This window comes from Chiloscyllium plagiosum, unplaced genomic scaffold (assembly GCF_037043375.1).
Source record: "Chiloscyllium plagiosum isolate Xiang-an unplaced genomic scaffold, Cpla_swu_hap1 HiC_scaffold_44, whole genome shotgun sequence".
Taxonomy (NCBI): Eukaryota; Metazoa; Chordata; class Chondrichthyes; order Orectolobiformes; family Hemiscylliidae; genus Chiloscyllium; species Chiloscyllium plagiosum.
In genome coordinates this window covers 14067195-14084659 of record NW_028270182.1, presented here as the reverse complement: position 1 = coordinate 14084659, position 17465 = coordinate 14067195, and the positions used below count along the sequence as shown (strand labels likewise).

The following is a 17465-nucleotide window of genomic DNA, read 5'->3' as shown; positions in this document are numbered from 1 at the left end:
AGTCGCCAGAGGCCAGAATTGAACCTGGAACCCTGGTGCTGTGAGGTAGCAGTGCTAACCACTGAGCCACGTGCCACCCATAAATCTAATCCTACTCTAAACAGTGCAAGCTTGCATTGTAACTGGAAAAGGATCTAACATGCATTATATAACTGAAACCCGTTCCCACCCAGACGTTGGAACATCATGGACAATGTCAGTGAATAAATTCCCGGAGCCCGGCAGCTTCAGAGGTTGGACACTTACTCCTTGGTGCAAGCCGGTCGATGTAGCAGAGCAGCTGTGATTTGGCCACACCGGGATCACCCATCAGGCAAATGTTAATGTTTCCTGAAAGCAAACAGCAGGGAAACAGAGCTATTAGAATCACAGCTTCCATACAGTGCAGACAAGAGGCCTCCGAACGGCCCCTCACCCGGTCCCATCCCACATTTAGCGCGGCTAATCCACCTAGCCTGCACATCCCCGGACTGTGGGAGGAAACCGGAGCACCCGATGGAAACCCACGCAGACACTCACCGGAGACTGCACTTGAGCCTGGTCTCTGGCACACAGTCAGGCAGCGGTGCTAACCACTGGAACCACCCTGGGGAACATGTTGAACAGTCAAGGGGGCAAATGGCACAGCCGTCAGGATCTTTCTACAGTCTTACAGACACCTCCGAGTGAGCCTGGCTCATTCACCAGCTCCTGAACACAGCTACCCTCAGTGGGGACGATGCTTCCCAATTATTTAACGGAAGTCTGAAAAGGTTATCGGGATACGCACAAATGGAGATTTTAGCTTATAATCAGATCAGCCACAGACCTATTTAACAGTGGACGGGTCAGCGTTAGAGTTGAGGAGTCACAGAACTCCTTGTTTGTACATAATCAAGGTTGCATTACAGAACGCAGAAGCACGTTTTCAGAATATACATAGTTAAAGAGAGGTTACAAGATATTTTAAAGTCAAGTGGGCAATTCGTAGCTAGATACAATGACTGAATAGTGTTCGTGAATTGAGAGAACGAGGGATCAGAGACCTACACTTACAGCATATCCAAAGTCTGGGGAAGGGCGAGGATGAGTGGATTCTCTCTGGGTGCGAAACTGAAGAGTTTGGATTTTTATTTTCAAGATTCTATCGTGGGATGTGGGTGTCGCTGGTGGGCCACTCCTGTTGGTCAATGACAAGGTGGGGGTGAGCTGCTTCTTGACCCACTGCAGTCTGTGTGGTGTAGGGACACCAACAAAAAGTGCCCTTAGGGAGGGACTTCCAGGAGGGTGACCAGGCTACACTAAAGGAACGGCTCTGCATTCCCAAGTCAGAATGGCGAGCGGCTCAGATGGGAGCTCGCAGGGGGTGGTGTACCCATGTACCTGCTGCCCTCGCCCCCTCTAGATGGCAGAGCTCATGGGTTTGGAAAGTGCTGTCCAAGGAGCCTTGGCAAGTTGCTGCAGTGCATTTTGTGCAGGGTGTAACACTGCTGTGACTGAACGTCAGTGGCAACTGAATGTTTTAAGATGGATTGGCTGTTTTGTCTTGATGTTGGTCAATAAGTGTGGTGCTGGAAAAGCACAGCCAGTCAGGCAGCATCCGAGGAGCAGGAGAGTCGACGTTTCGGGCATAATGAGTCCTTCAGTCCTGATGAAGAGCTTCTGCTTGAAACATCAACTCTCCTGCTCTTCGGGTGCTGCCTGATCAGCTGTGCTTTTCCAGCACCACACGTTTTGGCTCTGAGCTCCAGCATCTGCAGTCCTCACTTTCTCCTTGTCCTGGATGGTGTCAAGCTCCTTGAGTGTTGTTGGAGCTGCACCCATGCAGGCAAGTGGGGCGTATTCCATCGCACACTTGACTTGTGTTTGTAGATGGTGGACAGGGTTTGGGGAAACCAGGTGAGATACTCGCTGCATGTTCCAAGCTCTTGTGAGCACTGTATCGGTATGGGCAGTTACTGGTCACTGGTAAACGCCAGGATGTTGATAGTAGGGAGGCTTCAGTAACATCAACAGGTGATGGACAGATTCTCTCTTTTTGTAGATGGCCTTTGCCAGGCAGTTGTTGGGCATGAATGTTATTTGCCAGGACAAAGCTAGACTGAATAGGCAAGGAAGTAAGAGAGAGATTAGATTGGGCAGGATGTCAGAGAGTACAGTAATAAGATACAGATTAGTGATACTAGAGAGCTATTGAGAATGGATGTGGTCTGGGTTAGACAGCAGGTTTAAGATAAGAAGCCCTGAATGATGGAAAAGATTGCCTCAATGGACCAAACACAGCCATGCAGCATGGAAACTTCAGGCTAACTCGCCCATGCTGACTAAGTTTTCCAATTAGACTAGTCCCACTCGCCTGTGTTTGGCCCATATCCCTCTAAACCTTCCCTGTTCAAGTACCTGTCCAAATGTCTTTTCAAGCTGGTAACTGTACTTGCGTCTACCACTTCCTCCCAGCTGCTCAATCCACATACGAACCATTCTCTGCGTGGAAAAGTTGCCCCTCAGGTCCCTTTTAAATCTTTCTCCTCTCGCCTTAAAAATATGCCACAAAGTTTTGAAGTCCCCCTCCCCCCAGGGAAAAGGCCTCTGCTATTCTCCCTATCTATGCCCCTCATCATTTTATAAACCTCTAGAAGGTCACCCCTCAGCCCCGTACACTGTACAACTCCCCAGTGAAAAATGTTCGCGGCTCTCCTCATAACTCAAACTCTCCAGTCCCAGAAACATCCTAGTAAATTCCTTTTGATTTGACGACTGTAAAGGTCTTTCTACGTAGACTGAGATAGTTGTGTTTAGTTCAGACCTTTACTATCATGTCCTGCTGTGGGAGGGATGTTATCGGAAGGGGGCAACCCAATAACATCCTTCCCACAGCAGGATATGATAATAAAGGTCTGAACTAAACACAACTATCTCCATTCTACACAGAAAGACCTTACAGTCTTCAAATCAGCTCTACCCAGAGTGAAACTAAATAGATTTCTGGTGTCCACTTCATCAGCGGGACAAGAGTCTGACCAAGTTTGGTGAGGCCACTTTTGGAATATCGCGTGCAATTCTGGTCTCCCTCCTATCGGAAGGATGTTGTGAAATCTGAAAGTGTTCAGAAAAGATTTCCAAGCATGTTGCCAGGGATGGAGGGTTTGAGCTACAGGGAGAGGCTGAATGGGGGGGGGGGGGGTGCGGTTTATTACCCTGGAGCGTCAGAGGCTGAGGGATGACTTTACAGAGGTTGATAGAAAGGATAAATGGACAAGATTCAGAGATGCTGGTGTTGGACTGGGGTGTACAAAGTTAAAAATCACACAACACCAGGTTATAGTCCAACAGGTTTAATTGGAAGCACACTAGCTTTCGGAGCGACGCTCCTTCATCAGGTGAATGTCACTATCACCTGATGAAGGAGCGTCGCTCCGAAAGCTAGTGTGCTTCCAATTAAACCTGTTGGACTATAACCTGGTATTGTGTGATTTTTAAATAAATAGACAAGGTGATTTTCCCTGGGGTGGCAGGGAGTGCAGAACTAGAGGGCATAGGTTTAGGGTGAGGGGAGGGGGAATTTAAAAGGACCTGAGGGGCAACGTTTTCACACAGAGGATGGTGAGAAGCTTTAACCTCTGTGTTGCTGGACAGAATTGTGTCAAGGTACTTTGATTCAACAAACTAATGACCCTTACTTGCGTACAGACTGCATTCAGTTGATTCTTTTGATAGATCTTGAACCAAGAGGTCCCTCTCGAGGGGTCATAAATTTTCATTATTTGAATTACATTCAAAAATTACACATTATTTATATGTTTAAGAGACAGTACAGCCTTAAAGACCAATCAAATGTAATAAGGTGACACGATTGACAACAGGCTAATCCAATATTATTCCCTGGGAAAGGGGTCTTGATTACATAAATCGTCATACCATGGTAGCAGTTCAAGGTTGGTTTGAATACCAAATCACTGTCTTCTGATTCATGTTATGTAAACTCTATTGTTTTCTCTTATCTCTGAATACAACCAACTTAGCAAAGCATCAGTTCAATTTCAATTTCAGGAATGAGCTGCCAGAGGAAGGGGTGGGGGCTGGTACAATTACAGCATTTAAAAGGCACCTGGATGGGTATATGAATAGGAAGGGTTTGGAGGGATATTGGCCAGGTGCTGTCAAGTGGAATTAGATTAGTTTAGGATATCTGGTCGGCATGGACAAGTCGGACTGGAGGGTCTGTTTCTGTGCTGTACATCTCTACGACTCTTAAGTCTACTCTGAGGCATGAAGCCAAGTTAATTCAGCAGCTCTTACCTCTGATCTTCATTCCTTTGGGAGACTGATCGACCCCTCCAACCAACAGCAGGAGCAGAGCCTTCTTCACGTCCTCGTGCCCGTAGATTTCAGGCGCAATCGAGGCTGCCAGCTTCTCATAGAAATCCTCTTCTGCAAAAGGGGGGGGGGGGGGGGACACGGTGGGTCAGCTCACGTCACCCACGACCGGACACAGTGCCAGCGCAGGGGACCAGGGCCACTGCAACCGGGCAGCTCCTAAACCGCAATGGTGCTCTGCCTTATCGAACTTTTACCCACTGACAGCACATCACCAGAAACACTCCGTTCACCAAGTACCCCAACAGCACGCTCACTCCTGCCCCTACATCAAGGCACAGGCCTTTAACCTGCTGGGATCACACTTGCAGCCGCCCAGTAGTGTGGACGGACAGGTTGGAGCCACTGGCATTTTGTAAAAACATCATTCAGTCACGGGGTGAGGGCATCGCTGGCGAGGCCAGCATTTATTGCCCATCCCCTAACTGCCCAGAGGGTAACCACGTTGCTTGGGTCTGGAATCACATTTGGTCCAGGCCGGGTAAGGATAGCAGTTTCCTTCCCTAAAGGGAACCAGACGGGTCCTTCTGAGCATCAATAACGGATTCACGGTCATCATTAGACTTTGATTATAGATTTTGACCGAATTGAAGTTCTACCATCTGCCGCGGCGGGATTTGAACCCACGTTCCCCAAGGCACGTGACCCAGAGGCCCACCCCTAAATGCCCAAAGGGTAACCGCATCGCTGTAGGTCTGGTGTCACATGTCAGTCAGACTGGGTAAGGACATCAGTGGACCTGATGGGTTTTTCCGGCAATGGATTTACTGTCATCACTCAAACGCTTAATTCCAGATTTTTATGGAATTCAAATTCCACCACTGTCATGGCTGGATTTGGACCCGAGTCTGCAGAACATGACAATGGTCTCCGCATTAACAGTCCAGCGACAATACTTCTAGACCATTGCTTCCCCTTCAAGCTGATGCTCAGCGACCTCCTCCCGACCCCTGCCGCAGTGGATTACTCCCAGGATCCACTATGATCGCCCAGAGACGACCTTGCACTGAGACTCTACTCACTCAGAGAATCCCTGCCGTGTGGAATCAGGCCGTTCAGCCCATTGAGTCCACACCGACTCTAATGAGCATCCCACTCAGACCCCTACCCGATCCCATCCCTGTATTTCCCATGGCTAACCCACCTAGCCTGTATATGCCCTGGACACTACGGGGCAATTAAGTGCGGCCAGTCTACCCTAACCCACACATCTCTGGACCGTGGGAGAAAACCGAAGCACTGTGTGGAAACCCTCGCAGACATGGGGAGAACATGCAAACCTGCCCTGACAGGATCCAACCGATGGGAACCACTAACTCAGTATAAACCATCACCCAAACCCGGGGTATAGGTACGTCACACCCAGTCACTACACTGCTCCTGCACGGCACACCAAATCGGCAGTGACCTCTCCCTGTGGTCACGCCTCCCAACCTCCCACACCGCCCTGTACATACCAGTGATCTGTCTCAGCTCTTCATCACTCAACTCCTGTGTCCCCAGCTCGTCGTCTTCAGTCTTGTTCATCTGAGAGATCCTGTGAGCCTCCAGGTAGGTCTCCGAGAGCAGACCCTGGGAGCACAGCGGTTTGATTAAACACCGCGACAGGCGGGAGCGCCTTTCCCACGCGATCCCTCCCTGGTGCTCAACCCACTCCCTTACGAGTGATTCTGCTGCCCCCACACCACTCCTGCTGCAACCTATCCCAATGCGTAACTAGCGTAACTAGGGTCCCCCCGCTCAGCTCGGTGTTATTGCGTGGTCATTCCCAAACTGTGTCTTGTGGTTCTCCAACCTCCTTCAAGCAGCTAGCGTTTCTCTCAATAAACCCTTTCTAAATAAAAACACTTCTCGCCTCTGAGTGCTCTAACTGCAGTGAGCATCAACGTGTGGTAAAATCCATGTGTGCGCGCTTGCCTCTCCGTGTGGGCACTCGCACATGCGCGTCTGTTTGAGAGACTCTTCCACTAAGTAAAAATGTCAAGGGATATGGGGATAGTGTAGAAATATGCGCTTCCTTTTCATTTATTCACAGGATGAGGACATTGCTGGCTGGGCCCAGTATTTATTGTACATTCCTAATTGCCCAGAGGGCAGTTAAAACTTAACCACGTCGGCTGTGGGTCTGCAGTCACATGTAGGTCAGATCAGGTAAGGATGGCAGTTGCCTTCCCTGAAAGACATTAGTGAAACAGATGGGTTTTTCTGAACATCGATAACAGATTCATGGTCATCATTGGACAAATCGCTCTGCTATAACCCGTGTTTCGTTAAAGTGAATTTGCTGTAACGCAATTGACAAACTGGGGAACACTGTTTATAAAGTGCGAATTTTTAAAATGTGCGTTGGATTTGATGCAATTACATCGCTGACACTTCAAGCGCTGTTTCTAAAGCGAGATTTTTCTATAACACAGGGTTGCACAACACAACCATCGCATTATAGAAGAACTACCATGTACCAGATTTCAGATTGTTTATTGAATTTAAACTCTATAATCTGATGATTGAAGGAGCGTCGCTCCGAAAGCTAGTGTGCTTCCAATTAAACCTGTTGGACTGTAACCTGGTGTTGTGTGATTTTTAACTTTGTACACCCCAGTCCAACACCAGCATCTCCAAATCATAATCTGATGGGGTGGCATTCGAACCCAAGTCGCTGGGACACGACCTGGGTCTCTGAATTAATAGTCCAGCAACATTACCACTCAGCTATCGCCTCCCTAAAGGTGTTAATGTAGATCATACTCAAAGCACTTTTGATTAGATTTCCTACAGTGTGGAAACAGGCCCTTCGGCCCAACAAGTCCACACCGACCCTCCAAAGGGTAACCCACCCAGTCCCACTTCCCTCTAACTAATGCACCTAACACTATGGGCAATTTAGCATGACCAATTCACCTGACCTGCACATCTTTGGACTGTGGGACGAAACCCATGCAGACACGGGAAGGATGTGCAAAGTCCACACAGACAGTTGCCCAAGGTTGGAATCGAACCTGGGACACTGGTGCTGTGAGGCAGCAGTGCGAACCACTGAGCCACTAATGGTTTCTTTTTGTTTTAATTCATTTGTGGGGCGCTGTTGGTTGGGTCAGCTTTCACTGCACGCCCCCAATAGGTGGATGAGCGTATGACAGCGCGCAGATTCTGACCCCAGCGCGACAGCAAAGGTTCGTTTATTTTTTTTTAAGGTCCAGAAATGAGAAGGAGCGATGCAGCCCCATCATAGAGGCATAGAGCTGTATCGCACTGCAACAGACCTTTCAGTCCAACACGTCCATGCCGATCAGATATTCTAACCTCATCTAGTCCCACCTGCCAGCACCCGGCCCATATCCCTCCAAACCCTTTCTATTCATACACCCATCCAGATGCCTCTTAAATGTTGCAATTGTACCAGCTTCCACCACTTCCTCTGCCAACTCATTCCATACACGTACCACCCTCTGTGTGGAAACGTTGCCCCTCTCTCCCCAAACCTATGCCCTCTAGTTCTGGACTCCCCCTCTCCAGGGAAAAGACCTTGTCTGTTTACCCTATCTATGCCCCTCATGATTTTATAAACCTCTATAAGGTCACCCCTCAGCCTCTGACGCTCCAGGGAAAACAGCCCCAACCTGTTTGGCCTCTCCCTATAGCTCAAACCCAGGCAACATCTTTGTAAATCTTATCTGAACCCTTTCAAGTTTCACAACATGCTTCCGGTAGGAAGGAGACCAGAACTGCATGCAATATTCTGAAAGTGGCCGAACCAATGTCCTGTACAGCTGCGACCTGACCTCGCCAGTCCTGTCAGGGACAGCTGGACTCTAGCCTTACCTGAATCACCTGCCTGAATCCAGTCCGCATCATGGGGAGGAAGATGCCGGTGATGGTGACATGGTCACCGGGCTGCGCCAGTCTCGTGTTCTCCCCTCGGCTGTACACGGTCATGCTGCGAGGAATATTTCCCACCGGCACCTGGTCGCTCTGGGCAGGGGAAGAAAACAAACCTCTCATTAATGAGGAGTCTGCAGCAAGAAGCACCCCCCCCCCCCAACAACGAGCGCGAGCGAACCCAAATACCGGTCACTTACGTGCCCCCCCCCCCAACAACGAGCGCGAGCGAACCCAAATACCGGTCACTTACGTGCCCCCCCCCCCCAACAACGAGCGCGAGCGAACCCAAATACCGGTCACTTACGTGCCCCCCCCCCCAACAACGAGCGCGAGCGAACCCAAATACCGGTCACTTACGTGCTCCTGGACCTTGACCTCCTGGAACTTGATGAACTTCGACCCTCGCGACTGCAGGTACAGGCGCCCTCCTGACTTGTTGGTCTGACACTCACGGCTGGGGCACATGATCAGGGGCATGAAGGTCGGCGACTGGATCTGAAACAGGGAGCGCTTTCAATCAGGGACGGCTGCGGAAAAAGCCCCGACACGGGGCAGGATGGTTGAGGGGGGGGCAAGCAGGATACATTGCAGAAACGCAGCCGCTCCGTCTCAAAGCACTAATGGGAGCAGTTGCTGGCTCTGCAATACACCCTCCCCCACCGTAACTCCACCACCCACCCACCCCACCCTAACATCATGCTGACCCACTCTGGGAAGCAAAACTCTCCCAGGTCCCGGTAGTCCAAGGCCAGAGGCCGAGTGGACGTAAGATGACAGATGCATCGGTGCAGGAGGAAGTCTGCAGGGCTGATTCCCACGCCCCACCCCTGAGTTTTAAAGTGGAGGGACTCTCTCACGCTGGATCGTGGACTGCTGGCCTGTACTTAGGGAGGACTGGAGTATGAGGACACGATGTTAATCCGCGGTTAAACAAAACTCTGCCCGCACCTCATGCCGTGCAGATCTTAAGGAGGGTCCACTGGCCTTGGGAGAGAATAGGTTACAAGAATGAAATGTGGACTTCAGCAGTTAAGGTACGAGGAGAGATTATACAAACGAGGCCTCTTTTCTCTGGAATTTCGAAGGTTATGGGGCAGTCTGATCGAAATCTTTGAAAATAACAACAGGAAAAGACAGGACAAAGATAACTACTTCCACTGGATGGGGATTCTAGAACTAGGGAGGAGGGTCTGAGAACAAGAGCCAGACCACTCAGGAGAGACGTGAGGAAGCCCCTTCTACACCCACACAGGGTGGGAGAGGTTTGGAACTCTCTTCCACAAATGGCAGTGGATGTTGGATGCAAGTTGTTAAGTTTAAATCCGAGATAGATTTTTTGTTTGCAAACACCGCGTGGCACGGTGGCTCAGTGGTTAGCACTGCTGCCTCATGGCGCCAGGGACCTGGGTTCAATTCCCGCCTCGGCCAACTGCACTTGTGGAGTATGCACAATCTCCCCTGTATCTGCGTGGGTTTCCTCCGGGTGCTCTGGTTTCCTCCCACAGTGCAAAGGTGTGTGCAGATCAGGTGAATTGGCCATGCTAAATTGTCCATAGTGTTAGGTGCATTAGTCAGGGGTAAATACAGGGTAGGGCAATGGGTCTGGGTGGGTTGCTCTTTGGAGGGTCAGTATGGACTTGATGGGCTGAAGGGTCTGTTTCCATACTGTAGGGAATCTAGTCTAATCAGACAGTTGTATGGAGTTAGGCCACAGAGGTCAGCCAGGGTCTCACTGAAAGGTGCAACAGGCTCGAGGGCTAAATGGTCTACTCCTGTTCCTATGGTGTCGATGGTTCCTTTGAAGGGAAAGAGAGATGGTGATGATCCCAAACAGAATATCCCATGATCCAGCTTCCTTGATGAGGTGTAACCAATAAGAGGACAGTCCTTTGATTGGATGGTGGTGAGATGAGATTCACTGTCAGGACACAGCGTATCTAAGCAGGGCACAGAGAGACAGAGATAGATGTAAGGAGGGACAAGTGTCTGACAGCGACAGTGTATGAGGAGTGCACACAAGAAAGCGAGCTCACTTGACAAAGGCGTGTGTATGAGGGAGGCACAGATAAACAACAGGATAAGAGAGACAGAGGTGAGTGGGTATGAGCGACGCACAGAGAAAGAGTGGAGACAGACAGAGGGGACAGCACTTGGCAGTTTGTGTCTCAGGCAGGCAAAGGAGACAAATTGTGCTTCACAGCAAGTGTGCATGAGGGGGGCAGAGAGAACGCATTTGTCAGGGAAATTGAATGAGGGGGCAGAAAGAAAGAGATAGAGAGAGAGAGAGCACTTGACAGGGACAGTGTATGAGAGAGGTGGAGAGACAGAGAGAGAGAGACAGAGAGAGAGACGGACAAACAGACAATGCTTCACAAGGAGATGTTTGGGTGCTGAATAGTACATTTTCGTAAAACCCAAAAGGAGAGGCGGCAGAATTGCTGGGTACAATTACAAAGAGACAGGTGGAATAGACACTGTGGCTCACTCAGACAGACACTTCCTCTACAGGAATGAGACATGGAGACTGCCTTGTGTGGGCAATTCCAGAACAAAGTGGGCCCTGTTTAAAACTTAGGGATCACTCCTTCAGGAACGGGATGCTGCCTCAGTAGGCGTGGACGGGTTACCCATTATTTCTGAGACGGAGACAGACTGTTGCCAGGCAGAGGGGTCAGAGGTTGCCCGGAGTGGGTGGGAATGTGGAAATTGAAAAGTCAGTCACGATCACAGAACGGTGGAGAAAGCTCAAGGGGCAGAATGGTCTCCATCTGCTCCTCGTGAGCCCCTCCCTCCCTCACCAAATCGAGTCCAAACTGTCCACCCCTACCACACAGTTCACAAACTCGCAGCCAAGCTGCCCGGCAAAGTGCCACGCCCTCACCGGCTGGTAGGTTTCGGCTCCGCACTGGTCGCACGTGTATGTAGCCACCACCATCATGGGCTTGACCTCGGTCACACGGGTCACGATGCCTCGGACGGTCACCAGCTTGCCGATGCTGTCCGCCTTGACATCTCGGATCACCTTCGGCTTCACGACGCTCGGAGGTTTGAAGTAAACCTCGCTATGGTTTTGGGGGGGGGAGTGGAGAGAGTGGGGGACAAGTCAGTTAACACTGGGCATCACCAACATCCTTGTTGCATTCTCCAACAGCACTTTCCAGACCCCGGGATCGTTATCATCGACAAAGGACAGGCAGACACATCAGAATACCATCCCCAGCAATTCCCCCTTCAAGCGACTTACCGCCCTGATTTGAAAATACTTCACTGTTGCTTCAGTGTCGCTGGGTACAAATTCTCAAACTCCCTCCCTAACAGTGCTGCGTGGGGTGACTCAGTGGTTAATACTGCTGCCTCACAGCGCCAGGGACCAGGGTTCGATTCCACCCTTGCGTGACTGTCCATGCGGAGTCTGCACGTTCTCCCAGTGTCTGCGTGGGTTTCCGCCAATCCAAAGATGAGCACATTAGGGTGGATTGGTTATGCTGAATTGCCCTGTAGTGACCAGGGATGTGTTGGGTAGTTGGACTAGCCATGGGAAATGCAGGGTTGCAGAGGTAGGGTAGGTTTGGGTGGGATGCTCCTTGGAGTGTCTTCAAATGTGCGCATTCGAACCAGCTTCCACACTTTGGGGATTCTATGAGCGGCAGGGACGCTGCTCACCCTAGGAGCTGGCACTGAGCTAGCTGGGTCAGTGTCATGTACTATACACATGTAAATAAAGAGTGACTTGGTGACAGGATTCTGGTCTTTGTGGAGTTATTTCAGTCTCCAACAGCATTGTGTAGGTCAACCTGGGTGGCACAGTGGTAAACACTGCTGTCTCACAGGGACGTGGGTTCGATTCCAGCCTCAGTCAAGTGTCTGCAACTGTTTGTGTGTTCTCCCCGTGTCTGCGTGGATTTTCTCCCACAGTCCGAAGATGCGCAGGTCAGGGTGGATTGGCCATCGCCCCGTGGTGTCCAGGGAATGTACGTTTGGTGCATACACCACGGGAAATGCAGAGTTACAGGAGCAGGGTAGGGGCGATGGTCTTTGGAGGGTTGGTGTGGATTCGATGGGCCGAATGGCAATTGTATGAACCTGCAGCAGTGGCTGAAGGTGACAGCTCACCATCTTCTCAAGGGGCAGCCGGGCAATAGGTACCAGCCCCAACCAGTGACACCCACCTGCGACTAACAGAAAACCAGCCGTGCCCCATCCCCTGAACTAAATAGGAGGAGTGAGTGTTTTGTTTTTGAACGTTTCGGGGATGGTTTGGGGGGAGGGGGGGGGGGGTTGCTCTTTCGCTGAACTTGCACAGGATAGATGGGCTGAATGGTCTGCGCTAAACAAGAGAACAGGAATCCCAGCACCTGCACCGTGATTCCCAGCCCTGCAAAAGCACCCTGAAGCCGGATTAGGGGCTGCCTCCATCCTCAAAGCCTCTCCCAGACACCTCCTCCACCCTCCCCACGCCCACACGGTTAGACTCACAATCGGCGCAGCAGCTCCTGCGGGTACTGGTTCTGAGCATCTCGGACCTCACCGGGATCACGGGTCCGCTGCTCCATCATCAGTCGGTGCTCGATGTAGACGTCCAGAGCATCTTTGTTGGCCACCTGAAGGCAGAGGCTGCAGGTCACCAACCGAAATGTTCAAATGGGGAGGGGCTGAGGAAAGCGACCAGATATCTCTCTCTCGGAGGGCGGAGGGCGGGGGGGGGCACCGACGAACCCTACCCCAACCCAGGGATCCACCAGAGGAGCCCAGTCGGTGCGAAGCCTGGATTCATGTCAACCCTGTGTGGGGAGTCATTCACCAACAAGGAGGCCCTTCAGCCCATTGAGTTTGTGCCAACCTGCACTAATCCCACTCGCCAACACTTGTCCCACAGCCTTGAATGTTGCAGAATCTACATTACAGGAGGAGGCCATTCGGCCCATCATGTCCGTACTGGCTCCCAAAAGAGCCCTCCAGCTTAGCACCACTCTCCAGCCCAATCTCCATATCTCTCCAACCTCACCACTTTCAGATATACACCCAGTTCTCTTCTGAAGCCTCCTATGACATCTGCCTCCACCACTCTCCCGGGCAGCTCGTTCTAAATCCAGGCAACTCGCAAAGTAAAGACATTTCTCCTTATCTCAGTCTGAGCTGACAATCTTAACATTGTGGCAATAACAGAAGTTGCTGGAAAAGCTCAACAGGTCTGGCAGCACCTGTGAACAGAAATCAGAGATAACACTAAGGTGGCCCTTCCTCAGGACTGCTCGAAGGGTCACTTGTGCCCAGGTGGTTTGCTCTTTGGAGGGTCAGTGCGGACTCAACGGGCTGGACGGCCTGTTTCCACACTGTGGGGGCATAGTGACCCGTGCGATTACTGCGCTCCGACCTACCTCCCGCTGCCTGTACCGCGGCAGCAGCTCCTGGACTGCGTCGGCAAAGAGGCTGACATAACGGCGAGTGTTCTCACAGATCGAGTCCACCAGCTCTGGATCTTCCTCCGCGACATCGTCGAGGTCAATGTACAGCGCTACCTGCTCACGGTGAGCTATCTGCACCTGTAGGGGTGGGGGAAGCAACTCAGGAGAGTTAGCATACCCTCACGAAACTCCACGCGTTACACACCCAGCTACACTTGCAGGAGGGAGGGGGGACAGAATGACCCCAGGAGAGTTAGCACACCCATCCGAATCTCCATGCGTTACCCACTCAGCTACACCTGTGGGAGGAAGGGAGGGGGAACATGAACGACCCAAGAGAGTTAGCACACCCACCCGAATCTCCATGCGTTACCCACCTAGCTACACCGGTGGGAGGGAGGGGGTACATGAACGACCCAGGAGAGTTAGCCACACTCACCCGAATCTCCATGCGTTACCCACCTAGCTACACCTGTGGGAGGGAGGGGGAACAGAATAACACAGAAGAGTTAGACCCACCCGTATCTCCATGCGTTACCCACCCAGCTACACCTGCTGAACAGATCGACCCAGGAGAGTTAGCAACCACCCCATACCCCCCACATCTCAACGTGTAAACCCCGAGCACCATCCAGTTCCGGAGACTGACATAACAGATGCCGAGTGGCAGGAATTAGCAAGGATCGAACATTCCGGCTCCCAGATTACAGGGTGGGGGAGGGAGACAACAGGTTTGCATTGCTGCTGCGTCTTCAAGTACAAAAGAACAGCTTTGAAAGTGCTTCACGCTCCTCCACTCCCCCAAACCCCAGCACTTTTTGAAACGTGCCCAACCGCCTTTATTTTGTCTGTGCACGTGAGCTCCTGCAGGAATCACAAACAAGTCATGCAGATCTGTCATAGACAGGTACAGCACGGAAACAGACCCTTTGGTCCAACTCATCCGACCAGATATCCCAACCTAATCTAGTCCCATTGGCCAGCGCTTGGCCCATATCCCTCCAAACCCTTCCTATTCATATACCCATCCAGACGCCTTTTAAATGTTGTAATTGTACCAGCCTCCACCATTTCCTCTGGCAGCTCATTCCATACATGCACCACCATCGGTGTGAAAAAGGTTCCCCTTAGCTCCCTTTTAAATCTTTCCCCTCTCACCCTAAACCTATGCCCTCTAGTTCTGGGCTCCCCCATCCTGTGGAAAATACCTTATCGATTTATCCTATCCATTCCCTTCATGATTTTATAAACTTCGGTAAAGTCACCCCTCAGCCACTGACGATCTAGAGAAAATAGCTCCTGCCTATTCAGCCTCTCCCAACAGCTGTTCTTGTGATTACCATGGTTGACTCAGGCTCACTGGACATGAAGGTATGAGGTTAATGTGTCTGGGACACAGGAGAGGGAGAGATTGAAGGTATGTGTTTGGGCCTCAGGGAAAGCTGAGGACACAGGGACTACAGGCAGAAAGGGCTCAGCGAGCGTCTGAGGGAGATGCTTACCAACTGGTCTGCATATTTGAAATGTTTCTTGCCGAGTCCCGTGTCAGTGTAGAACTCCAAGAGGAACTTGGTGCACTTCTCTGTAACAGATAAATACAGGAGACTTTCAGCATCTTCTGGCAGGAGGCAGACAGACGAGACCTTTGGGATGAGGGAGGGAAGGAGGCAGAAATGGGGTGGGTGGGTGTTGGGCAGCAGTGGGGGTAGGAAAAGAGGGAATAAAGGGAAAGAAGGGTAGGCGATGGGATTATTAGGTCTCTCTTACATCTAAGTAACAATTCCCCCTCTTTGAACCACTCCGTGTGTACATTGGGCGTATTTACCCCTCTCCATGTGTGTACACTGGGGGCATTTCCCCCTCTCCCTGTGTGTGTACACTGGGGGCATTTCCCCCTCTCCCTGTGTGTATACACTGGGGGCATTTCCCCCTCTCCCTGTGTGTATACACCGGGGGCATTTCCCCCTCGCCCTGTGTGTATACACCGGGGGCATTTCCCCCTCGCCCTGTGTGTATACACCGGGGGCATTTCCCCCTCGCCCTGTGTGTATACACCAGGGGCATTTCCCCCTCGCCCTGTGTGTATACACTGGGGGCATTTCCCCCTCGCCCTGTGTGTATACGCTGGGGGCATTTCCCCCTCTCCCTGTGTGTATACGCTGGGGGCATTTCCCCCTCTCCCTGTGTATATATGCTGGGGGTATTTTCCCCCCCTCCCTGTGTATATACTGGGGGTACTTCCCCCTCTCCCAGTGTGTGTACATGTTGGGGGTATTTACCCCTCTCCCAGTGTGTGTACATGTTGGGGGTATTTACCCCTCTCCCAGTGTGTGTACATGTTGGGGGTATTTACCCCTCTCCCAGTGTGTGTATATGTTGGGGGTATTTACCCCTCTCCCTGTGTGTACATGTTGGGGGTATTTACCCCTCTCCCAGTGTGTGTATATACTGGGGGTACTTCCCCCTCTCCCAGTGTGTGTACATGTTGGGGGTATTTACCCCTCTCCCAGTGTGTGTACATGTTGGGGGTATTTACCCCTCTCCCAGTGTGTGTACATGTTGGGGGTATTTACCCCTCTCCCAGTGTGTGTATATGTTGGGGGTATTTACCCCTCTCCCTGTGTGTACATGTTGGGGGTATTTACCCCTCTCCCAGTGTGTGTATATGTTGGGGGTATTTACCCCTCTCCCTGTGTACATGTTGGGGGTATTTACCCCTCTCCCAGTGTGTGTATATGTTGGGGGTATTTACCCCTCTCCCTGTGTGTACATGTTGGGGGTATTTACCCCTCTCCCAGTGTGTATATGTTGGGGGTATTTACCCCTCTCCCTGTGTGTATATGTTGGGGGTATTTACCCCTCTCCCAGTGTGTATATGTTGGGGGTATTTACCCCTCTCCCTGTGTGTATATGTTGGGGGTATTTACCCCTCTCCCTGTGTGTATATGTTGGGGGTATTTACCCCTCTCCCAGTGTGTGTATATGTTGGGGGTATTTACCCCTCTCCCAGTGTGTGTACATGTTGGGGGTATTTACCCCTCTCCCAGTGTGTGTATATGTTGGGGGTATTTACCCCTCTCCCTGTGTGTACATGTTGGGGGTATTTACCCCTCTCCCTGTGTGTATATGTTGGGGGTATTTACCCCTCTCCCTGTGTGTATATGTTGGGGGTATTTACCCCTCTCCCAGTGTGTATATGTTGGGGGTATTTACCCCTCTCCCAGTGTGTATATGTTGGGGGTATTTACCCCTCTCCCTGTGTGTATATGTTGGGGGTATTTACCCCTCTCTTACCCCTCTCCCTGTGTGTATATGTTGAGGGTATTTACCCCTCTCTTACCCCTCTCCCTGTGTGTATATGTTGGGGGTATTTACCCCTCTCTTACCCCTCTCCCTGTGTGTATATGTTGGGGGTATTTACCCCCCCTCCCTGTGTGTATATGTTGGGGGTATTTCCCCCTCCCCCAGTGTGTGTATGTTGGGGGTATTTCCCCCTCCCCCAGTGTGTGTATGTTGGGGGTATTTACCCCTCTCTTACCCCTCTCCCTGTGATAGTCCATGGCGGATCCTGGAATCTGAAACTGGCGCGAAACCGGGGACCACGTGATACTTTACGGATTCAGCCACGTCCCCTCAGAAATGGGGGAGATCTCACAGACCGTGGGCCGAAATAAAGACACAAACAGCAACGGAATGAAGAGGGGGGAAACGCCCGGCTAGAAGATACTTGGTGTTTAAACTCAGAACCAGACTGAACCCCGGACAGGAGCCTCTTGGTGCAGCAACACAATCAATATTTAACTTCCACCCCCTCCTTTCAGA

General features: G+C 51.2%; 1 protein-coding gene across 1 annotated transcript in view; it reads right to left on the bottom strand.

Annotated features, from left to right (window-relative positions):
* mcm7 (minichromosome maintenance complex component 7) overlaps nt 1-17254 on the bottom strand; it is a 37141-nt gene extending 19887 nt beyond the window's left edge. The window contains exons 1-10 of the mRNA XM_087982861.1: nt 17182-17254; nt 15146-15225; nt 13617-13781; nt 12715-12839; nt 11120-11300; nt 8596-8733; nt 8179-8328; nt 5814-5928; nt 4279-4410; nt 247-330 (exon numbers count right to left, since the gene is read on the bottom strand). Coding sequence (XP_087838987.1) covers nt 247-330; nt 4279-4410; nt 5814-5928; nt 8179-8328; nt 8596-8733; nt 11120-11300; nt 12715-12839; nt 13617-13781; nt 15146-15225; nt 17182-17203 — 1192 coding nt within the window. The 5' untranslated portion in view covers nt 17204-17254. The remainder of the gene's footprint in view (nt 1-246; nt 331-4278; nt 4411-5813; nt 5929-8178; nt 8329-8595; nt 8734-11119; nt 11301-12714; nt 12840-13616; nt 13782-15145; nt 15226-17181) is intronic.
* Between the last annotated feature and the right edge of the window lie 211 nt (nt 17255-17465).